The following is a 25,483-nucleotide window of genomic DNA, read 5'->3' on the forward strand; positions in this document are numbered from 1 at the left end:
CATGTAATATGTTGTACTTGACATACTTGGTGAACAAGAACAGAATGACAAAGAGTGATAGGACACTATGTTGAAGAATACATTTTTCATAACTCCATGCTGTCTGAGGCTCTGTGGGGAAATTTAAAGGACTATATGTTCCACCAGGAAATTTGGAGAAAATATCACTTCAAGATTTTGATGTCCAGCTTGTCTTTCGGTATACAGATAATTGTTCCACTTTATTCAGGTTAGAAAACAAAGGTCTTCTGAGGAGACTGGGGGAAAGTATATAAGATTTAGTGAAGAAGGAAGGGAGGAAGGAAGAGAAAGAACAAGGAAGGGAGTGAGGAAAGGAAGGAAGGAGGGAGGGAGGAAGGAAGGAAGGAAGCAAAGGAGTGAATGAGGAAAGGAAAAAGGGAGGGAATGAGGAAAGGAAGGAGGGAGGGAAGGAAGGAGGGAGGAAGGGAAGAAAAGAAGGAGGGAGGGAGAGACGGTGGGAAAAGGAAATGGCTTCATTTTGTACTTTGCATAATTGAATATATTTAGATAGGAAACATTATGGTTTGCAAAATGTTTTCTATTATGTCACTCAATCTTCACAAAAACCCTGTGAAATAGGTACTATTATTATCCCTGTTTTATAGGTGAGAAAAACTGATTGAGCAACAGAAGGATCAAACATCTAGTAAGTGCCTGAGTTCCCCAAATCAAGTACTCTATCCATTAGACTACTTAGAGCTGAGCTTGGAATCAGGAAGACCTGAGTTCAATCCTACCTCAGACACTTCCTAGCTGTCTGATTTTGGGCAAGTCACTAAACCTCTGTCAGTGTCAGCTTCTTCATCTACAAAAAAGGGATAACAATAACACTTCCCTTCTGGGGTTGTCATGAGGGCTAATGAGATAACAGATGTAAAGCACCTTGCAAAACTTAAGGCACTACATATAAATGTTTAGATATTATTAATTATTATTATTAAAAGATGAATCCCTGATGATATCACTTTTATAAAGTTTTTATATTCATATAAGGGAATTTTTTTTCTCACTGCTTGTCTGTTACCCCAGGAATCATGTCTAGTCTACCGTAGTGTCTATTACAAGACTACCTATGTCCCGTCCTCTGCCGGAGATCTTTTAGCCTAGGTTTCTTTGTCAAAGGCCTGCTATTAAAGCTTTTAATCAAATACGTAATTAGCAGTGGTGCTCAACTCCAGCTTTAACTAATGGCTGGCTTTGGAGAGAACCGCTTGGACAAAGAATAGGAGGTACATTAGAGATGTGCGAAGATGTTGAATTATTAACTATGCTATGTTAGGTTGGAACTTACACATCTTTTAAAGGGAGGAAAAATGCTCTCGGCAATTAATATAATCATAGAAATCATCTGGGAATGCGATTTAAAAAAAAGATGATAAAAAGAACTGTGGAAAATGATAAAAAATTATGTGGAAAGTAATGAGGGAATTAGTGAAAAATCAAGCTGTGATAATGTAACATTAGCAAATATGTTACAGCATCAACTTTTTAGAGGGAAGATAAAACCCAGAAATAAAGGAAACTAGGTAATGCTCGCATTGGGAGCTCAATTTGGCATATGGGGAAAACAGACTCGGGTGAAGAGTAGAGAAACCTGTCATGGAAAAAAATGTGTATTCTAAAGTGCATTTTATTGTATGGAAATCAAGGGGGGAGGAATCATTCAAGAAAATGAAAACAGTCTCAGGGTAGACTTGTGTCATTTAGAAACAACTCACATTTCAGTAGTGCTTTCCAGTTTATGAGGTTTTCTCACAGTACTGCTGGGAGGTTAATAGTACAAGGATTATCTCCATTTCACAGATGAAGGATGGTGATACAGCTAGTGTCAGAGTCTAGATCCAAATACCTAAATCCATATTCTTTCTTTCTTTTTTTTTTTTAGACACTTACTTTCCGTCCTAGTAACAACTCTAAGACAGAAGGGCAAAGGGTTAAATGATTTGCCTAAAGTCACATAGCTAGAAAGTATCTGAGAACAGATTTGAACCCAGGTCCTCCCAGCTCTAGGCCTGGTGCTCTATCCACTATCTCTCCATCTGTCTCTGTCTCTGTCTGTCTGTCTATCTGTCTCTCACTCCCCATCCACCTAGCTGTCCCTATTGTTCTTTCTCCCTGATGTGATTTCTTTCATAATTACTATCATATGTATACTAATTAATTTAGTAATTTAAAATGTAAGGACAGGGAGAAGAACAGTGATGATCCTCTCATATTAACACATAACTAACATGGAAGGCATCAGAGCCTTCTAAAGGGAAGTGTTTTCTTCCCACTACTTTAAGCTATATATAAAGCTGTATTTAACCTGCGAGCCTGATAGAAATAGATTTTGTTATTCAGTCATTTCAGTTGTGTCTGACTCTTCATGACCCCATTTGAGATTTTCTTGGCAAAGATACTAAAATGGTTTCCCATTTCCTTTTCCAGTGCATTTTACAAAGTGAGGCAAACAGGGTTAAGTGACTTGCCCAGGGTGACACATCTAGTAAATAGCTGAGGTCCAATTTAAACTCTATTCTTCCTAACTCTAGGCCTGGCACTCTTATATATTGCATCATAGGTCAATGTAATTTTTCTCATTCTGTTTTTACCTCAGTGTATTTAAAATACCACATTTATGTTATCTTTGGGGTTTTTTTAAATGCTCAAGACCTAACCTTCTCTATCAAGAAGAGACATATCTAGTAACACAGCTGATTTGAATTTGGGAGATTGCTAAAAAGTTTATAGGAAAGACCTTATTGGGCCAGTAACCTGGGTGGAGAGGGGAGAAGGACCTTTGATCAAGAGGCTTTCGCTCAATAAGTTCTCCATGTGCAAGGGCGAAAGTGGAAATGGTGCATAAGAAAATGAAGTCTGGAAGGACAGCTGGACTATGCCAAATAAATCCAGAAGAAATCCATCCCACAGACAACCCACTGTAAATGTATTTAGGGGCCACTTTCCAAGCTACTTCAAAGAAAAGAAGCTACTGAACAATTGGGTCTAAACCATTTAGAAAGGACACTTGATTACTTGGATAGCATCCAAAGCAGGGCAGCCATGATGAAGTTAAAGGACCGGACATGTGTTTTAATTGATGCAAGGAATTGTTCCCAGATAAAGAAACTCCTTTGTAGAACAGCCCCTTCTCTGAGATTTATCATCTTGGAGAATTGTCTAGACTGCTGGGAGGTTGTGACTTGCTCAAGGTCACCCAGCCAATAGGTATCAGAGGTGAAAATTAAGCCTAGGTGTATCTGGATCCTGGCTGGCCCTGAATGGCTGTCTAGCACTGTACCCTGCCACTTCTTGATCAAGATGGGAGAGCTTCAGGAACATATCTTATGAGAATCAGTAGAAGAAACTGGTTTTAGTTAGCAAAGAAGGGACTTCAAATAGACATAAAGGCTGCCTTTTGGGTATTTGAGGAGCTGTCATATGGAAAAAGTAATCAATTTCTATTGAGTACCAGACAATAAGAACATAAAGGAGGAAAGTAAGAATTAAAAATTCTCAAAACCTATCATAAGATGTATAGGCTTTGATTAATACCTGTAACTTTTTCTTAACCCTTACCTTCCGTGTTGGCATCAATACTGCGTATCAGTTCCACAGCAGAAGAGCAGTAAGGGCAAGGCAATGGGTGACCTGTACAGGGAGTTACCAGTTAGAAAATGTCTGAGGCCATATTCGAACCCAGTACTTTCCATCTCTAGGCCTGGCTTTCAAACTACCAAGCCACCATGATACCCTCACCTGTATCTTTTATTACATCAAACTCTGTCTTCCACAAAAGTCACTTTCCGAATACCTCATTGTGTTATGAAGATGGCCCAGAGTTCTCAAAAGCTAGACCAATACAAAAAGCCAAACTCTGGCAAGTACAACAATCTAGAAAGACATCAAATTGAGCCTGGGGATAGATTGTATATCCGTCATTCAGGTAAATGGCTAGCAAAATTCCTCCAAACTCACCAGTCTGCAGGGTGATGAATATTTTGGTCACAACTATGTCAAAAATTGACTACTAAATTTTAGAGCATTTGCAGTGTGTGTAGGTTCAATGGCCGCAAAGGCAGCTGAAGCAGATGCTGTAGTGAACTCAAAGCTTGGTCAGACAAAGATGCCACAGTCATCCACTGCACCCTGGGCCATCACCAGTCATCCTGACTTTTGTCTTGCCACTGGATTTCAATGACTCTAGAAGAAAAAGTGAGACTAATGAATTTATACAACTCTGCGTTATTTGAAACCAAGTCAAGCTCAAGTCAAGACATCAACCCATGATGTCATTGGACCCCTTTGAAACAAAGGATGAACAATAAATGATGACTCTCATACGGAGAGATAAGACATAAGCAATGCAAAGAAATAAAAGAAACCGAGAAAGAAGATCTTTTCAAGAAAATTAAAGATATCAAGGGAACATTTCATGCAAAAAATATATAAGGGCCTGCCATGCCATGGTCCATAGGGTCACAAAGAGTTGGACATGATTGAACGAATGAACAACAAAAAAGCCTCCATTCGCTGTTCGTTGGCCAAGCAGAATGAATCTATCTCTCCTGCACATGACAACCTTTGAAACACTTCAAGACAATTATAATGTGTGTCCTCCTCCCTTCCCACTTCCCACCCTATTTTTTCTCTATTTTAAACAAATCTCTGGTTCCTTCAACCAATTCTTATATGGCACAAATATAAATAAAGCACTTCTAGATCCTTGGAGACAATGGATTATTTATCTCTAAAAACATTTCATAAATAATGTAAAGAAAAGCCAGAAGAGTTATTTGGGGGATTTTGGAGACTCAGATGCTAAACTCTGTGTGCATGCACACCCACCACATACCCCTCTCCATGGACTTTAGAAGCGATGGTACTGGCATAGCCCTTCAAAGGGACCTGACATCTAGGTTCATCATGAGAGGTGATCAAACAATTTATAACAAAACTCTGCCCAGAGACTGCAAGCTCTGACTGGTTGAGCCAGTCAGTCTATGAAGGCTTCGCATGCCCCAAGCATGGCATCTGTCTATGACTTGCTGTGTGGCACAGATTTTATGGAGCCCTCGGGCAAGAAGCTGCCCTGTTTTCAAGATCGCCTACATAAATAATGCAAAGTGAATTTAAACTGACTGGTACCTAAATCAACATTCACTCTGCTTCCAAATGGAATGAAGAGAAAAATTGCTGTAAAAACTGAAAACCATAGGCTTTACAAATGGTGAAACAAATATATACTGACTTGATTTTGGAAAATATCTCCTCTATTCTAATCTGACAAGTTTCTTTCATGTTGTCTGCATAAAGATATTAATTCCAACCCCCGTGCCTTTGTATCATTCCGACAGCTTGACATGCCCTTTCCTGTCTTACTTGTTAAACCCTACCCATCCTTAAAGGCCAAGCTCACCAGTATGTCATGAAGTCTTGCCCAACTCCTACAACCTACATTCTTTTTTATTTTTTTTTAATCTGAACTTAAACGGCAAATAAAATGAGTGTTTCCATATGCATTTAGGAACAGAATGAGAGAATAATACATGAGACTATAAATCTCTATCATGTAATGCTTGCTTTTCTTCTAAAGTGTATGATAAATTCAGTATACAATTTTCAAAGTTGTCTCATTTGTCTGTGATTCATTTGGTCCTTCCTTCTGTTGTCTTTACTTTTTGCAAGATGAGGAACCCTATCCTTCCGGCATCTATGTGGCACAATGAACAGAGACCTGGATCTGGAGTCTGGGTGACCCATGTCCAAATACAGCCTCAGATATTTACTGTGAAAGTTTGGGCGAGTCACTTTGCATCTTTTTGCTTCAATTTCCTCAGCTGTAAAGTGGGGATGATATAATAGTACCTACCTCACGGGATTGTTGTGAGAATCAAATGAAATAATATTTGTATTATTTGTAACGCCCTTACCATAGTGCTTGGCACATAGAAGGTATTCTATAAATATTATCCCTGTTGTTGTTATTATTACCCCCACTTCTATTGCCACCTCCCTATTAAGAGAAAAAATATATAAACAAAACTCTTAAAACTAACAATAAAGCAAAAAAGAAATTCCTGCATCATCAGTGTCCAAAGATGAATGTCTCATTCTGAGTTTTGAACCCATCACTTCTCTGTCTGACCTACATTGTCACAATCCGAGCTCAGTCAGTAGCAGCAGGATATACCAGAGCTAGGACAATAGGTACCTAGAAACTAAAAAGACATAGGAGGTATACAGATATCCTTCTACATCACAACTTTCCTCGTTGTGGTTTCAATACATCACAGGTCAGCATAAGAAATTAAATGGGAATTTGGGGGAAGTTTTGCAAAAGCCACTGCAAAGACCAGCAGATGACCCAGAAAAAGCTTTGAAACTCAGAAATGTGTAAAATATATGTGTAATATTGTACACTATCAACATATTCTATCCTTTAATACCATAAATATGCACACTATCTTTTTTAAAGATTCTAACTTTTAAGTTTAAGTTTGCAAAAAGAATGTGAAAGCCAACAGCCAACATAAAGGCTAGAAATGTTAACATTGTCCTACTGTAGCCAGATACTTGATCCAAATTTTATAATAAGGTTCTGTAAACACCCCATAAAAGAAAAAAAAGAAATTCAGACTGTCTATACATCCCTCCCCCAACTTACTGCTTTCCTTCTCATCTTGGCTACATTAGTTTTATTTGTACAAAAACTTTTTAAGTTAGTTTGTTCAAAATTATCCATTTTACATCTCATGATGCTTTCTAACTCTTGCTTATTCAAAAATTCTTCTCATATCCATAAATCTAATGGATAATGTGTTCCCTTTTCTGTCAATTTGCTTATCATATCTCCCTTTATGACTAGGTCATGAATCCATTTTGTTCTTATCTTGGTTAGTAGTGGAAAATATTGATCTATATCTAGTTTCTGCCAGACAGCTTTCCAGTTTTCCCTTTGTGTATGTCTACCTCCAGAGAAAAAACTGATAAATAGAAATAAAACATAGTTTCATATATACATATATCTTTTTGTCAAATGGTGTCTTCTCTAATGGTGGAAGGGGAAGGAGGAAGGGAGTTAACTGGATATTGGAATGTAACAGAGAAATAGATAAATAAATTTAACTTGAATTTTTTTTTGATTCGTTAAAATGAGCTAATGGTTTTCACCAAAATTTTTTTGAGGGGGGGATGGCATGAGTTATTTAAAATGAGAGAATAAACCCTTCAAGTGCTTTGCCACATATGTAAAATTAAAGATCATTCTTATTTATTTGTTAAAACTATTTTTCTCAGGAAAATTATACGGTTGTACTTTATTTACTTGCTTCTAGCTAGTGTATTTAATTTTTTAAAATATATCTTCAAGGGGAAAGATAGGTGATTCAGTGGAATGAGAGGCGGGCTTAGAGATAGGAGGACCTAGGTTTAAATCTGGCCTCAGACACTTCCTAGCTGTGTGATGCTGGGCAAGTCACTTATCCCCCATTGCCAAACCCTTACCACTCTTCTGCCTTGGAACCAATACACAATATTGATTCTAAGATGAAAGGTAGGGGTTTTAAAGAGATAGATAAAGAGATACTTAGATCAAAAATTTCCCAAAGGCTTTGTGTATTACCTGTCTTTCCCACCTCCAGCAAGACTATGAGCACCTCAAGTATGGAGGCCCGTCGTGAACTCTGTGTGTGGGTGTGTGTGTGCGTGTGTGCATCTCTCTTTTAAGTCTCACAGACATCTTTTTATCAATTCAAATCCATCATCATCCTCTCTACTCCACTCCCATTTTATCTGAATTTTTGAAATGTTACTAAAAATCTTGGTGGAGTGGGCAGGGCAGGGCAGGCAGAGGGAGGGAGGTTGACTGATGGTACCTTGTGAAATTTGGATTAGAAACTAAAGTAACATGAGTACTTTGCTTCCCCCCTCCCAGCCCCCAGCCATAGCTTCCAATATCACTCATTTTCATCATTGGAGAAAATGCCAAATAAATTCCCTCTGGCAAGATTACATTGACAGATATCAGAGATACTTATTCTTTTTGCCTGCCTGTAGATAATTTTTTTTAAATTAGCAGATTAGTGAAAGAAAGGATTGGGAGGGGGAATAAAGCAAATGAATACAGAGTGGGAAAAATATGAACCAGCAGATCATCCCAGCCCCTTACAGGATTTCAAATGACCTTTCTCAGAACAGTTGAGTCAAGAGATAGCTGGATATAATAGGGAAAGCATAGAATTTTCAATGGCAACACTTGAATTCCATCAGTTTCCACATATGTAAACTAGAAATATTCCCAGCATCTTCTTTATAATGTTCATCAGACTTTAGAACTAAAAGGGACCATAGAGACCATCTATGTGGAGCCTTGATTTCATAGAAGAGAAAACTAAGGCTCAGAGAGATTAAGTGACTTACCTAAAATTATATAGTGTTTTTTAAAATCATGATTTGAACCCATCCCTTGATTCCAAATCTAGTGCTTGCTTTACTATTGTTGTTGTTTAGTTGTTTCAGTCATATCTGACTCTTCATGATCCCTTTTTTGTGGTTTTCTTGGCAAAGATGCCATTTCCATCTCCAGCTCATTTTACAGATAAAGAAACTGAGGCAAATCAGTGTTCAGTGATTTCCCAGGGTCACGCAGCTAATAAGTGCTTGAGGCTGAATTTGAACTCAAGTCTTCAGAACCTTTCTGACTCCAGGCTAGTACCCTATCTACTGTGCCACCTAAATTTCAATTGTGAGAATTACATAACTATGAGCTATTATTATTATTACTAAAAGAGACTGATTCACCCATTTGTCTAGAAAAAAGGTAAATTAAGGGGAATTTAAATTTTGTTTAGAACTACAGATTCAGAGTTGGATGACTTGGAAATGTTGCCCTCAAAAAAAGTCATTTAAGAACTTAATCATTAACTCTCATTCCAACCAAAAAAACTAACGATATATAAATATTGACTCAGTATATCAGAGATTGGTTACCTTGCCCTAAATTATATAGTTCCCAATACAGACTTTAGGCTCTTTAAATTGGGAGGGAAATCAGAGAAAGGAAATAAATCATCTGGAAGTTTCATGCTGGGAAAGAATGTTATCTCCTGGGTAAGTGTGAACCCTCCCAGACATAAAACATAGAACATGAGTTCTAGTCCCAACTCTGCCACATGGGAAACATAGAAGTTAATTTACCTATACGAGCCTCAGTGTCCTCTTTAAAATTATTGCCAGTAATGATAATATGTGTAAGGGCAACGATTTATATGAATGTGGCTCAGTGTCCCCTTCTAACTAAATGGGAGCTCCCTAGTGACAGAAGAGTTTCTCTCTTCCCTCTAGTCTATCCATTGTCAGAATCATCTTTTTATGTCTGAATTTGGTCACATCCCAATGCTCTAAAATCTTTAACTGCTCCTATTGCCTACTGGGAAAAAATCCTTTACCTTGGGCCAGCCTTGCCTTCTAGCTAGCCATATCTCATATTATTCTCCTCTACTCCAAATCTATTAGCTGCTCTCTATGAATCCTGCTTTCTTCTCTTTGCCTTTTTTCATGCTAATCCCAATACCTAGAATGCCTTCCTTCCTATTTTATCACCATTTGAACTTCCCCATTTTTAAGGTCTAACCAAATGCTGAGTCTTCCATTAAATGTGCCGTGTTCCTCTGCACTCCACTCCCTTTCAGAATTCATAGAGTAATTTGCTTAGTAGCCCTATGATACACATGCTATTGTTGTTCAATTACTTCATTCATGTCTGATTCTTTGTGTCTCTGCTTGGGGTTTTCTAGGCAAAGATGCTGGAGTGGTTTGACATTTTTTTTCCTCCAGTTTATTTTACAGTTGAGGAACTGAGGCAAACAGGGTTAAGTGACTTGCCCAGGGTCACACACCTAGTATATTATCTGTTGACTAACTCTCATTCCTTATCATGAAAGAGATTTCCATGGTAGAAGAAGAAATACGAAATCTTCTGCTTGGTCTATATATAAAGTCTTTCATAACCTGGCCCCTTTGTACAATTCTCTTACATTACCGTACTTCCCTCTGAATATATTTGCATGACACATTACCATTTTTAAATTGCCTTTTCCCATCCTTAGCTCATTTGACCCTCACCACTAAGAGACTTAGATTAATTATTATTTCACAGACGAGGAGACCAGCTCCAAAGAGTGAAGGACTTACCCAAGGCCACACAAGTCATAAATGCTAGAGGCTGGACTCGAAATGCATGTTTCTGGACACTAGTGCCAGGATTCTTTGCACTCTACCCTGGACCAGTGGAGCAATAGATTACAAAATGCCCCCATTTTGAGAAAAACCTGTGTGGTAAAATCTGAACCAACCAAGCGACTAAGCCCATGAGTGACTATTGCATTACAAAAGGATTCCTTGTTTTGATTTTTAAACTTGTAAAGTCTGTTAAAGTGAAAAAAGGGCTGGACTAAGAGGTAGAAGACATGAGTTCTAGTCCCAGCTCTGCCACAACTTAGACATGGGAAACATAGAAATTAATTTACGTATATGAGCCTCAGTTTCCTCTTTAAACTATTGCCAAGCATGGCTAAAGCATGGATTTGTTTTCTATAACTCTAGGCATTTATAATGGCCTTTGTTTTTCTTGTCTTCTTAATGGATGGAAGTGGGAGAGAGAAAATTTGAAAATGAAAATTTAATAAAATTGAAATGAATGAATGATTTCCAGCATCACATTCAGGTCTAAAAACCTGTTGTTCTAGCTAAATACTTAATCTTGACATCCAGTCTAGCACATTGTAGGTACTTGATAAATGTTTATTGATTGATTTCTTTTTAGGTTGAATTTTCCTGACTCCATACTGTTCCTTTCTAATCAAATCTTTCATACCACTGCCCAAGGGATATACTTGAAGTAACATTCTGATCACAGCTTGTACTCAAAAAGCTTCAATGGTTCCTTTTGTTCCTACTGAATAAAGTATAAAGTTTCTGACACTGGCATTTAAGGCCTTCCACAATCTGGCCCCAGCCTTCCTGCCCAACTTTATCTCAGATTTTCATAGTCTATGTTCCATATTAAGTTCATGAAATCTAATCTCCATTGCTCCTTCTCATGCTGACTTTGTAATGTAAAAAAAACTTCAATTTATATGCAGACAACTCTATTACTGTCCTCAGTTTTTCCCCATTCCTGGAGTAGACTTCATCCATTCATGATTTTTTTTAAACCCTCACCTTCTGTCTTAGAATCAATACTAAGTATCAGTTCTAAGGCAGAAGAATAGAAAGGGCTAGGTGATGGGGGTCAAGTGACTTGCTAGAGTCACATAGCTAGGACATATCTGAGAGCAGATTTGAACCCACAACCTCCCATCTCCAGACCTGGCATTCTATCCACTGTGCTAGCTATGAGCCCCCATCCATGTTTGTTGAAGTTTGACCTTCCTTCTTACAAGATAAGGGGTTCTTTATTATCTCCAGGATCAAATATAAAATTTTCTAATTGGTTTTTGTTCCATTCTCTAACATTATTCCCCTCCATACACTATAATACAATTATACCACCTTCTTTCTGTTCCTTACACGAGGCCCCTCCACTTTGGGCCTTTTCTTTCCCATACCTGGTACCTTCTCCCTCTTCACCTCCACCTTCCAGCCTTCCAAGCTTCCTCTTAGCCCCAGTCCCCTAAGTGCCAATCCTTTGCCCCTGAGATCATCTCCAATTTACCCTGTATGTATCTTGCATGTACCTAGTTGTTGCATGTCACCCCTCCATTAGAATGTAAATTCCTTAAGGGTAGATACTGTTTTTGCCTTCCTTTGTAGCCCTAGCCCTTAGCATAGTGCCTGATAAATAGTAAGCTCTTAATAAATGCTTATTGACTTCTGGGGATGGGAAATCCTGGTTCAAGTCTAGCTTCAGATACTTCCTAGCTGTGTGATCCTGGGCAATTCATTTATTCCCAATTGCCTAGCCCTTGTTGCTCTTCTGCCTTGGAACTGATCCCTAGTATTGATTCTAAGACAAAAGAATCCACTGGAGGAGATGGCAGACCACTCCAGTATCCTTGCCAAGAAAGCCTCATGAATAGCTATGGTCCATGGAGTCACAAAGAGTTGGAGACAACTCAACAACAACACCTTATATTGTAATTATTTGCATACTTACTCTCTCTTCTTCCCTACCCTCCACATTTTAGGTTTTTGAGAAGAGAAATATTTCCATCTTTGTCTCCCCAGCCTCAGCTCCCTATGATGTCCTTCGCAGATATTGTATAAAATTTGTTCAGTTATTCAATAAAACCAGGAACTTAAACCAGAAACCTGAACTGCCATAACTGAACCCCCAAACAGGATTTTTTAAAATTAAAACACACAAAAAAAACTTGTTTGAGAAAGAAAAAGACTGGGGGGGGGCAGAGGAAGCTGATGGAATAGTCTGAACTGAATAAACTATGAATCAGTGTCAGAATATCAGCCCAGACTGATATCCCATTCAGTTCCAGTCTCTGCTTAAAATTAATTTCGTTTTGAGAATTCCTTGACATTGCTTGAGATAATTAGAAACAGCCCCTGAGGTGTTACAGAGCCAAGACTGAGAGTCATTGCTTTAAGTTCCCCTTCTTCAATATTTCAGAGTGGTGGTTTCATCCTTATAGGTACCCTTGTCCCCACTGCCTTTCTATCCACAAAAATGGCAACCACCTCTTAAATGTGGGTGTTTGCCAAGGTCCTGTTCTTGGCGCTCTGCTTTGGTAATCTCATCTGCAGTCACAGGTTCTTTGATTAGGAAGTGATCCCGGAGACCATACTAAACAGGAATCCCCTCTACAACATTCCAGACTGTGGTTGTCCAGACTTTGCTTGAAGATTCTGAGGGAGAGAGAACCCACCACCACCTGAGGCAACTGATTCCATTTTGTTCAATTCCTTCTTCTGTTGTATAGGTTGTATCCTTTGATCAGAATGTATACTCCTTAATAGAAGGGACCAGCTCACTTTTGTATTTGTATCTCCAGTGGTTGGCATATAGTAGGCACTTAATGAAGATTCATTCATTCATTCATTCATTCAACCCCATCCCAGAGTTCTAGAACCATATTTCCTGCCACCTGCTATTTATCTTCATCTGACTATCTCATCAACTCTTCAAACTCAACATGGACAAAACTCATTTTCGTTCTTTACAAAACTTATATCTACCCCAACTTCTCTGTTTACAAGGACAGAAACCATCTGGTCATCTTCGACTGTCTCTCCTGTCACTCCACGGAATCAAGTAGGCAAGTATGTATTATATCCAGTAGATTGCCAAGTCCTGTCATTTCTACCTCTGAAATATCTTTAAAATTTATTCTCTTTTTCACATGGGTTTCCTTGAAGCAGTCAGATAAGAAAATCTTAGAATGTAGTTTATAAGAAGAATGCTGGACATTTTAAAATGTGAAAAACAAAAAGATTCTAATTTAGCATCAGAAAACAAGAGGAAAAAATGATTCTAAACTAATCATAGAAAAATATCAATAAAATTCCTTATTTGGTTTTATATCTTAAAAAGAAATTCATTCCCTTTTCTACATGCACTCTAATTCCAGTGGCCATTTCCAGGATCCATAATTACTGTAAATGCTGTCCTAACTAGTTTTTCTGCCTATAGTCTATTGCTTGTCCAATCCATTCTTCACACTGTGAATGTATAATGGTATAACATTCCTAATGTACTACTCTGCTGACATCACCATATTTTTCGGAAACTTTAAGCAGTATCTTGTTGCCTACTTAATAAAGTAGAAATTCCCGATCCTGTCATTCAAAGCCCTCCACAGCCTGGTTCCAACATACTTTCCCAAGATTTTTCATCTTTGACAGACTGTTTCAACCAAACTGAACCAGTCCCAGTCTTTTGTTCTTATCCGACCCTGCCTTGTCTCTACTATGCTATTCTCTATTCCCAAAATGGATTCCAATCCATTATCCATTTATTAAAGGAGACCCAACTTGGATGCCACCTCCTCCCCTAAAGTTTTCATAAGGCTTGCAAGTTAATAGCACTCCTCATTATTCAAAGGGACCTCATGCAGACATTTCCTGTAGCCATATCAGCACACTAGATACCTCTCCCTCTGCCTCTCCCTCTCTCCCTTTTTCTGACTGTATCTCTTCTGTCTTCTCTCTGTTTCTCTGTCTAAGGACAACTTAAAGCAATGAGTCTCAGCCCTGGTTCTGTGACAGTTTATGGGCTGTTTCCAGTTATCTCAAGTAGTGTCAAGAAATCCTCTCTGTCTGTCTCTCTCTCTCTCTGCCTCTGTCTCTCTTTCTCTCTCTGTCTCTGTCTCTATCTCTCTCTCTTGCTCTCATTCTCTCCCTTTCCTTCCTTTCTCCCCCCTCACTCTTCCTCTCTCCCATCTAACCCTTTTTTCCCCTCTTTCTCCCCTCCTCTATCCCCCCAGCTCTTCTCCCCCTCTGTCTCTCTCTCTACCCCTCTTTCATTTTCTCCCTTCCCTGCACTTATCTCATACTTTCATAGCATAATTACTTGTAGGGATGTTTTTCCTCTCATTAAACTGTAAGCCCTTTGAAGGATGGCGTTGGCTTTGTATCCCTAATGCCTAAGCACAGAGCCTTGTTGAGAGTAGGAACTTAATAAGTGTTTGTGAATTGAATTGGTGTCCTCAATAACTCAGTAGGCAGTTTTTCATGAATAATGTCCAGAAAAATCCATAACTTGATCCTGATAACCAGCATCCGGACAAGGAGCCTCTGAACTGAAGCTGGTGCTCTGACAACAAACGTACTCTCAAGCCTTTGCCAGATACCTATGCAAAGCCTTTCCACCTTGGTAGCAATCATACCCACGCTTGTGATCTTCTGGCAAAGCCATTGAGAACCCAAGTTCACTATCGTGCATGATGAGACATGGGGTAGAGCTTTAATTGGATATTAAGTTCCCTACATATCCCTAAAATAGAATTTTATTTATACAAGATTATATAAAGGTGAGGTTTGCATATGGTCTGAAAAAATGTTTTGGTAGCAAAAATAGTACTTCTTTCCCAACTGATATCCCTTTATGGACCAAATCGAAGAAAGGATAAATTTGCTTCTTGTGCAGAGACTTAACCAGTGAGGCAGTTCCTCACAGTAAGTGTTAAATGGGGGGGGGGGGGGGTTAGAGAGACAGAAGCAGAGACAGGGAGGGGAGGGGGCAGGCGGGTAGACAAAGGAAGAGGGAGAGATCTAGTGTGCTTATCGCTGTCATTCCCAGAATGGCTACAGGAAATGTTTGCACAAGGCCTCTCTGAATGACTTGAGAAAATGTTATTAACTTGCTAGTTCTATGAAAGGGTCCGAGAACCCTCGTATAATTAAAGTATTCCATCCAGTGACATCCAGGTTTCAGTGGCATTTAAAGATTACAATATACTACAGATCTGAAGACTCTACTGCAAATGGCTTTGAGAAATGAGAGAAAATGAAGTCTGAGGAAATAGGTGCATGTGTCAGAAACATCTCAGTGGGGTTATTAAAATGGAAAATGGGCCTCTTCTGAAAAGCTGCCCACTGCTTTACTGACCCTTACCAGCAAGCATCAGTTAAGCTCTATCGCACCAGTGGGACAGGTGATCTCCCCTTCTTCTCTTGGAGGAGGTGTTCCCATTCATCTTTTTTCTTCTCAATTTAAAATTTTCTTTATTAAGAACCTCATTCATCTTGGAGTAACAAAGGAGGGGGGTGGCGGTGCCAGGGAGGCAACACAAAGGAAAAAAAGCAGAAACAGCCTGCTGAAGCAGGTATCCCTCAGTTGTGGGCATCTCAGGAAATGTGATGTCCCCACACAAATTAATTTCCAGATCCCTGAAGCTTATCTATTTAAACACTAAAATCTCTCTCTTTTTTAAACCACTTTCCCAGTTTGCATTGGTAGCTTTCTATGTTACATATGTTACATACATTCCTGAATTCTTTTTTATTCTATTTATTTTTTATTCCAAATTGGACAAGACCAAATAAAACAAGCATTTCCATATACAAAGAAAAAAGATCATATACAAATGAAATCACGAAACTCTTATATGTCTAACTTACTTTTCTGCATATCTACATGACAAACTTTCCTGAATTCTTAAACAGAGTGCAAGTGTAGTTGCCCCACCTAACATAAGTTAGTTCTGCAGAGAAACAGCAGCAATGAGAACTGGTACAATTAGCTCCAAGGGAATACCATTGGACTAAATGACAGTCAGTCATTTCAGGCATGCCTTCCTCTTCCCGACTCCATTTGGGATTTTCTTGACAAAGATACTGGGCATGTTTGCCATTTCTCTTCTCCAGCTCATTTTACAGATGAGGAAACTGAAGCAAAAGGCTTAAGTGACTTGCCCAAGGTCACACAGCTATTAATTGTTTCCATTATAGTCGAGATGATAAACGGAGTCCAATCCAATACAACAAGCATTTCTTAAACACCTGCTCAGATAACTAGGTGGCTTAGGGGATAGTGTTGGCTTCAGACTCTGACTAGCTGCTTGACCCTAAGTAAGTCATCTTGTTTGACTCAGTTTCCTCCTCTGTAAAAAGAACTGGAGAAGGAAATGGAAAACCACTCTAGTATCTCTGCCAAGAAAACTCCAAATGGGGTCGTGAAGAGTCAAACACGACTGAAAATGACTAAACAACAACAAAAATACAATCTCAGTTCTCCCCGCTCTCCAGGTTCCGATTCTGTAAAATAAGGGATAATACTAATATCTACCTCACAGGTTCAGTTTTGAGGATTAAATGAGATAAAAGCTTTTTGCATGCCTTAACTTTTTTTTAAAGGCTGGTTATAATAATAATTATTAATACTATGATTAAAAGCCATTGGGAATGCTAAAACAAAAGGAAAAACAAGGTCTTACTAAGTGCCTCAGAATTTTCTTATTTGTAATTTTGATGGAATCTGCAAAATATCGATTTACAGAAGTATTTTGTTTTGTTAAAAATTCAGCTTCACCAAATATTTTTCTTTTTATATATAGTTTCTTAAAATGTATTCCTATAAATTTTATGGATTGAATATTGTTTTGGTAAGCTAAAATTAATGCTTTTTTTCCAAAGGAAAAAAGGCAACTAATTATATAGAAATACAATTATTCCCCCCCCAAAAAATAATTTAAATCTAGTTCGCAGACCCTGGATTAAGTACCCCTGCACTAAAGAAATATGGGTGTGTGTAGGGTTACTCTGGAATTATTAGTGAAAAATTATTTAGCACATGTATCTAGGGTATTTTCAATCTATCAGAAAAATAGCTCTTCATACAACTGATTAGAAATGTTCAACAAACAAAATAATAAATCACACTGGCACTTCCATCAGACTATGGTGGCACAGAAGCATTTGAAAGCTTTACTGAAGAGGGGCCTAAAAGGCTACTCCAACAGTAAACAACTGGATGAACACCTTGTGTGAAATCCAAAGCTATCCAAGCCCTGCCTCAGACCCTTCAAGCAAGGAAAGGACTTACAGTTTCTTCTCTTGCCATTGGATAAGTGACCTGTCATTAGCTACATTGGTTTGATAAAATACAGACTTTATCCAGATGAACCGAACCTTATTAGGTTGAGCCCTACAATTCAACTTTCAGATACTTTTTTTCCTTTTTCTGTGTTTTACAGAACCTTACGTCTAGGTTGTATATTCTGCTGTTCTAATATAATCTCAGGGAGCTTGGTGGTACAATGAACAGAGTGCTGGGCCTGGAAGTCTCATTTTCCTGAGTTAAATCTAGCCACTTAACCCTGAAATGCCTCAGTTTCCTCATATGTAAAATGAAGGTAATAACACCAAACCCCCGTGTTTGTTATAAGGATCAAAAGTGATTAGCTTAGCTCAGTTCCTGAAACCTAGTAAGCTCTATTTAAATGTTAACTATAATTATTAACTAGAAAAAAATGTGCTAGGAAAGATAGCTATGACATTAGATGAGAAAATCAGGATTTCTTCCCCATTCCCCCAAAGAATTTCAGCAGGTTTGAACAGGGATCCTTAGCCTTTTTTTGTCATTGGCTTTTTGACACCCTGGTTAAACCCAAGAACTCCATCTCAAAATGACATTCCTAAATAATGAAAGGATTATTTCAACTACAGAGTTTTTTTCTTCTCTAAGTTAATGGACCTCCTGAACTCTATCCATGGTCACCAAGTTAAGGACCCCTTGGCTAGAGTAAGATGAGATTTAATAAACATATATATATATATATACATATATATATTATATACTGCACTTGTGTTCAGTTAATTAATATAGCACTACAGAAAAAAAACTGCTTTATTTGGAGTCAAAAAAGTATTGAACCCCAGCTCTGCCATTTACCACCTTGTGACCTTAAAGCATCCATCCATCCATCCAACAAGGATTTATTAAGCAACTAATATGGGAGGCATTGGAGATTCAAAAACAAAATTGAAACACACTCTACTTTTTGTTCTTATGGTCTCAATTTCCTCCTCTATAAAATGAGAGAGTTAAAATAGATGGTCCCTTCTAACTCAAAAATCCAATAATCCTCTGAATCGTAATTCACATGATAAAGATGAAGGGATTCTAATTGATTGCGGCATTGGTATGAGTCACCGTGTGATGTGACTGCCAAAAAACTATCTTCGATAAGGCAGCATGACAGTGAAACTGACCTTGGATCTAAGAAGACCTGGTTCAAGTCCTGCCTCTGACACAAAAAGGCTTTTATGACCCTAGGAAAGTCATTTAACCTCTCAGTGTCCCCTTAAATATTTAAGACAAGTTGTTCATCTCCTTTGGTAAAATGTATTTCCTCCCTGAGAGCTCCATTTAGTTTTTGTTGTTCAAACATTTCAGTCATGTCCGTCTTTTCCTGACCTCATTTGGAATTTTCTCAACAAAGATACTAGAGTGGTTTGCCATTTCCTTCAGCTTATTTTATAGATGAAGAAACTGAGGCAAACAGGGTTAAGCAACTTAGTCAGGATTACATAGCTAGTAAGTATCTGAGGCCAAATTTGAACCCAAGTTTCCCAGACTCCTGGCTTTCTATCCTTGCTGCTCCCTACAGAAACTCCATACATCAATAAATCACAAGTCTGGACCCTTCTTCTTCCCTCCCCCTAAAGGAGCTATCTTGAACTATTTGAAAGGCTGCCGTGTAAAACGATTAGACTCCTTTCTTCCTTTGTGTAGCCCGATTCCGTTCATGTTCTTTGGCCCCACTTTTTAATTCACCTACTGTATTGCATTATGAACCTATCAGGAGAGATTTCATTAAAGCTGTCTAATGTGGCCCTGTGGCATATCATCACCATCTCAAGCACCCTGAGATTCCTTTCAGGCCAGCAGTTCACTGATTGCTTCCAGTTATACAGGAGGCTTAAATACCACACGGGAAGATAATTACCAGCTGCAAAAATACCACGAGCTGAACAGAGTCCACAATACAGTAGGTGAGGTTGATGGTTTATATGGTGGATGCCATCTCACCGCCAGACAAGAGCGAGTTTGGTGACCATCTTGCTGCTGGTCAGAGAAAACGTTCATCTTGACCGATTGGGTATGCCAAAGTCACAACCAAATTACAGAGATTTCTGAAAAATCTCTTCTCCAAACTCTGTAGTTCTTCAGGGACTTCTCTTCAGGAGAAGAAAGTTGCTCCTCCAAGACTCTTCTTAGAGAGTGTTCAATGACTTTTCTCTTACTTTTCCACTATTCAGGGACTGGTGATGAACTCATTGTTGTAATCAGTCTTCTTGGGTAAGGTGAAAAAGAGGTTATTCGTACTTTGAATTTGCCAACGGAGAGAGGGGGGTGGAGCAGTCATTTCACCCCATGTATAGTTAAAATAATATGTTTATATAACATATAGTCACATGAATAATAATAGCCATTACTTATATAGCACATTAAGGTTTGCAAAAACATTTTGTTTTGCATATACATTTATAAAAAACATTTATATGTTTTTGCATTATAGAATCTAAAAGAAAAATAGACCATAGGGATCATTCTTCCCAATGCCCTCATTTTATAGATAAGAAAACAAAAGCCCAGAATACCAAAATTCACACAAGGCAGTGAGCAATTCAACTGGGATTTGGACTCGGATTTTCCATCTCTAAGTCCAGTGGACTCTCTCTCCCCCGTGATGAATACAGGAGTTCCGAGTCAAAGCCCTGCCCCTGCTCTTGGCCCCTTCTCCTTGAGCATGGGTATAATTGAGAACTATTAGCAGCCAGAGCCCACAATCCCAAACCATCCCAACTGCGACTCTCCTGTTCTTTCCCAGAGCTTGGCAACATAAGAATCTTGCATTCCATTAGGCTAGCAGAATTTTAACAACAGAACATAGGCATGTCAAGGGAATCTGCACGGGGGAGGAAGGGAATGAAACATCACTCTGTGCCAAGTTGAGAAACTCTGACACTTTCTAAGTGGCTGCTTTGTGTGTTTTAGGCTGCCCCTCTCCTGTCTCTGAGTCAGGAGTCAGAACTGTCCAACACTATGCACACTGCAGAATTTTTTCTTTTTTTTTTTTTTTCCCGATCAACAAAGCTTTTGGAAAGAAGCCTTTCAGTCTCTTTTAAGCCTTACCTTCCATCTTGGAATCAATACTAAGTATTAGTTCCAAGGCAGAAGAGTGGTAAGGGCAAAGCAGTTGAGGTTAAGTGACTTGCCTAGGACCACACAGCTAGGAACTGTTTGAGGCCAGATTTGAACCCAAGACCTCCAGTTTCTGGGTCTAGATTTTTTAGACACTGAGCCACCTAGCTTCCCCCTTCCAACTGATTTAAAAAATTATGGCATTCCATTACTTTCCCAGATTTTTTATCCTTTATTTAGTCACTTCTACTATCTACTTCATTAGAAGCTTGTCAGAGAAGCCAGTCATAGGATTTGGGGTAGGAGGGAACTTGGAAACCATCAGATCCAACCCCTCATTTTGCAGACAAGGAAACTGAAACACAATTAAATGACTTGGCCAGGCACATGTAACTAGTAAAAGTTTAAGGCAAGATTCAAATTCAAGTCTTCCTAACTCCAAGTTCAGCTCTCCCTTCTCGATATCAATGAATTATCTCAGTCTTTAATAGAAGATTCCCTTCATCCCTTCACTATTCTCTCCTTCTATTGTCTGGATCTCTATGCACGATTCCATTCCCTTAGCTAGTGCTGAAATACTGCATACAGAGAGTGGTAATAGTAATCACAATGATGGTGATGATGCAAACTCTCATGGTGCTTTAAGACTGACAAAATGTTTTCCTCACAGAGGACCCTTAGGTTCAGGCAGTATTACTATCATTATTTCCATTTTACAGATGAGAAAACTGAGACTCAGGGAGGGTAAAGGGACTTACTAATGTACAGACAACCAATATCAGACCCACTATAGGCTTTCATGTTTCCTGACAATAAATTCAGCATTCTTTCCACTACACCATCCTTTAAAAAAAAAAAAAAAAAACCTTACCTTCTGTCTTAGTATCAATTCTAAAACAGAAGAGCAGCAAGGGCTAAGCAATCAGGGTTAAGTGACTTGCCCAGGGACACACAGCTAAGAAATGCCTGAGGCCAGATTTGAACCTATCCACTGTGGTACCTAATTGCCCCCCTTATCTATCCGCTGTGCTATCTAACTTCCCCTCCACACTATATTCCTTGAAGGATTCATTATGTGGATGAGCCACAGATACTTAATCACATTTATATGCTATGAAGCCATACATTAGAAGTCCGTGTGATTCAGCAACTTTTCTAATCACTGAGCATGAGAAATCATTTAGTCCAGACTTCTTTTCCCTTCTTCCTCTCACACTGCTGAGAGAAAGCATGCTGTCAATGGTCAGTATGTTGGATTTGGACTTAGAAAGACTTGCATCCAAGTCCCATCTCTTATTCTTGCTATTCTGGGTGCTTTTCTTATCTACAAAATGAGAAAGTTGAATTAAATGACCTCTTTCCAGCTCTCTATCTAGGATACCATCCAAAGCCCAGATCAGGAAAATGCTATGATAGATGTGATATAACAGATATGATAGAGCAGGATTTCAGCAAGTGTTTGAGCATCTATTCTTATAGCCACACAAACAAGATGGAGAAATGTGGCCTGGATGGTCATGTAATTGTATTGCTACAGAACTGGTTCAACAGATGGATCCAAAGAGCTGATTATTGGACGCTGACCCAGAGGAAAGGCTCCCAAGGCAACTCACAGGGATCCGTCCTCAACCTCACTCTGGTCTACCTTTTTATCAGACAGCATCCTTATCAGATTTTCAGATGACATAAAACTCACTGTCAAGGATACTTCACATGCTAGATGACAGAAGTGGGATCCAAAACAAAAAGATTTCAACCAGCTGAAAGAATGGGTGACACCATTTTAAAATCAAATTTAAGAGAGGTAAAATTAAAGATTTTTACTTAGGTTTAGAAATCAGTATACAAGCATGGAATTAGGGAACTTAATATTAATTCCTATTTAAAAAAAAAACAAGGGTTTTTGATAGACTAAGTTTATCCAGAGTTAACATTATAGCATGGCCACCTTGAAAAGGCTCATCTGATCTTAGACTATATGGTAGTCGATAAACATTTATTAAGTGTCCACTATGTGTCAGACACTGTGCTAAGTCTTGGGGATACAAAGAAAGGGAAAAGACAGCCCCTGCTTTCAAGGAGTTCACAGTCTAATAGAGGAAAACAACACAAAAAAGAAGCTGTAAAAGAGAGCTCGGTCTCAATCATGGGGAGTCCAGACAAGTGGAGCTAGGTGAGAAAAGACCAGGTGGCTCCCCCAGATGGTTCTTTAAACAGAGGGTATGGGAGGATTGCATCCCAGTCAGAGAGAGGAAGGGTCCCTGGGGGGTGGGGGAGGTACTGACAAAAGCATAACTTTCAGAAATGAAGTGATCTTGTAGGAAGATGAAATTCCAGAGAACAGAGTCCAGAGGAGTACCAGGGCGGCGCCATGATGTCTAAGAATAAGAAGAGCAATCTTCTCACTGATCAGACATCCAGAGTATCTCCAAAGGAGAATGACTTCAACAATTGAGGCTTAAACCATGCCAGATGAGCATCTTTGGTAGGAAATGGGAATACTGAGACTAGAGAGCTTTTACCAGGGAAAAACAACTATTTGGTTATTCAAGGACCCATCAGGTGAAATACTATTGTACTATAAGAAATGACAAGCAGGATGGCTTCAGAAAAACCTGGAAAGACTTGTATGAACTTATGCAAAGACAAGTGGGCAGAACCAGGAGAACATTATACACAATTACAGTAACATTGTATGATGATCAACTATGAATTACTTAGAAATTCTCAACAATACAGTAATCAAAGACAGATCCAAAGGATTTAAGATGAACTAAACTCAGACCCAGAGATAGGAGGTGCTGGGTCCAAATCTGCCCAAGATACATCCTACCTATGTGACCCTGGGCAAGTCATCTAACCTCCATTGCCTAGCCCTTACCACTCTTCTACCTTGGAATCAATACAAAGTTTTGATTTTAAGATGGAAGGTAAGGGTTTTGTTTTGTTGGGGTTTTCGAAGTTGAAACACACTGTTCCACCTCCAGATAAAAAAAAACTGATGAAGTCTGAATACAGATAGAAAAATATTTTTATTTTTTTTTAATATATTTTTCCTGGTCTGTGTTTTCTTTTGCAACATGGTTAATGTGGAGATGTCTTTTAGATGGCTGCATATGTATAATCCATATCAAACTGCTTGCCATCTCAGAAAGGGAGAAGGAGGCAAGGGAGAGAATTTGCAACTCTAAATTTGTAAAAATGATTGTCAAGGATTCTTTTTATATGTAATAAGACAAAAATATATTTAAAAATTTTTAAGACCTATCAGAGAGAAGAGGCTTTAGTCTTAATTCTGTTTGGCTACAGAAGACAGAAGTAGGGCCACTGAATAAAGGCTCCAGGGAAGCAGATTTCAGTTCAGTATTAGAAGCAAATCCCTTACAGCTGCTGTTCAGAAATGGCGTGAGGTCTCATAAGGCAAAGAATTCCCTGTCACTGATGAAAGAGGATAACGTTACAAAAGGGATCCATGCAGCTAAATGGCTATGTGGATAAAGTGTGGAACCTAGAGTCATGAAGGTTCAGATTCAGACACAGACACTTCCGTTTGTCTACTTCAATTTCTTGAACTGTAAATAGCGATAAAATAATAGCGCCTTCCTCCCAGCATTATTAGGATCCAATGAGATATTATACACTTAGCACACTTCCTGGCACATAGTAAGCACTTCATAAATGTTTCTTTTCTTCCTTCCTTCATGGTCTGGGCACAGGTTACGACTAAGTAGGTCTCTCAGAGCTTTTCGTTTCTAAAATTCCAAGATTTCATGAGTCACAGAACCATAGACTATTAGAGCTGGAATGGGCTTCAAAAATCTTCTAGTCTAAACCTTCTCTTCCTGCTAATTATGTCAAAGAAGGAGTGACTTGTCCACAGAGCCAAGATTAAAATACGAACTCTTAAGATTCCTGGGCTAGGGCTCATTCTCCTTTCCCATGTTCTTCTTTACCATAATTGGTATATGTGTTCATGAAAACAGATATGTACCTATTCCAAATATATATTTGGAAAAGGTTAACTTGATGTGAAACTTAAAAGAGTTAAGTGCAAAGTTATAGGCAATGTAGCATATATTAACGGAACAAAGTATATATTAAATAAAGATTGTGTACAATAAGCATATGCCACGTTTGGCTCCAAAAAATCAACTTCAGCAGCACAAAATGGGGGAAATAAAGAAACAAAGAAGGATGCTAGTAGATTACAAGCTCCATGGGAGTCAATAATGCAGTAAGGGAACCAAAAAAGTGAGTCTAATTACAGCCTGTCTTAATTGAAGCATAGTTACAAGAAGTGATAATCCTGCCCTACTTAGCCCTGGTCAGACCACTCTGGGAGTGGAGTGTTTGGTTCTAGATCCCCAGTTTTAGGAAATGCTTTAGGAAAAGCTGGGGCAGGGGAGCATCTAGAAGGGGATAAAGAATTTGGAAGCCATGCCAGAGGAGCATTGGTTGAAGCCTCTGGCGATATCAATAGTAAAGAAGAGAAGAGTGAGGGGGAAACGACAGCTGTCTTCAAGTATTGGAAGGACTGTCATGAGTGAGTGGGATTGTATTTGTTGTACATGGCCTGACAAAACAGAATGAAGATTAATGGGCAGAAGATTCGTGAAGGGAAAAATTCTCAACAAACACAATCATCCAAAAATGGGATGGACTCTCTCAGCAGTTGATGATTTCCTTGTTCCTGGAGGTCTTTGAGCTCCAGAATCCCTTGTCAGAGGCTCAGTGGTCACTCCTCTGAGCAGCAGAGAGGACCGATGCTTTGGGTAGGGATGAAGCTAGATAGCCTTTGAAATGGGGTACAGTTGGTAAAATATAGACGCTTATTTGCCACATACTTCTTAATTCCCACAACAATCTTATTTGTTATTT

The 25,483-nt window shown here is 38.8% G+C and overlaps 1 protein-coding gene across 3 annotated transcripts in view; it reads left to right on the plus strand.

The window, feature by feature from the left end:
* Nucleotides 1-25,483, plus strand: part of SLC22A23 (solute carrier family 22 member 23) — a 274,005-nt gene that overhangs the window by 208,434 nt on the left and 40,088 nt on the right. The window contains exon 5 of one of the 3 annotated variants that reach the window (XM_044668041.1): nt 13,216-13,278. The exons of the other annotated variants lie outside the window; for them this stretch is intronic. Coding sequence (XP_044523976.1) covers nt 13,216-13,278 — 63 coding nt within the window. The remainder of the gene's footprint in view (nt 1-13,215; nt 13,279-25,483) is intronic. 3 annotated transcript variants of the gene reach the window in all.

Source organism: Gracilinanus agilis, chromosome 1 (assembly GCF_016433145.1).
Source record: "Gracilinanus agilis isolate LMUSP501 chromosome 1, AgileGrace, whole genome shotgun sequence".
NCBI classification, from domain to species: domain Eukaryota; kingdom Metazoa; phylum Chordata; class Mammalia; order Didelphimorphia; family Didelphidae; genus Gracilinanus; species Gracilinanus agilis.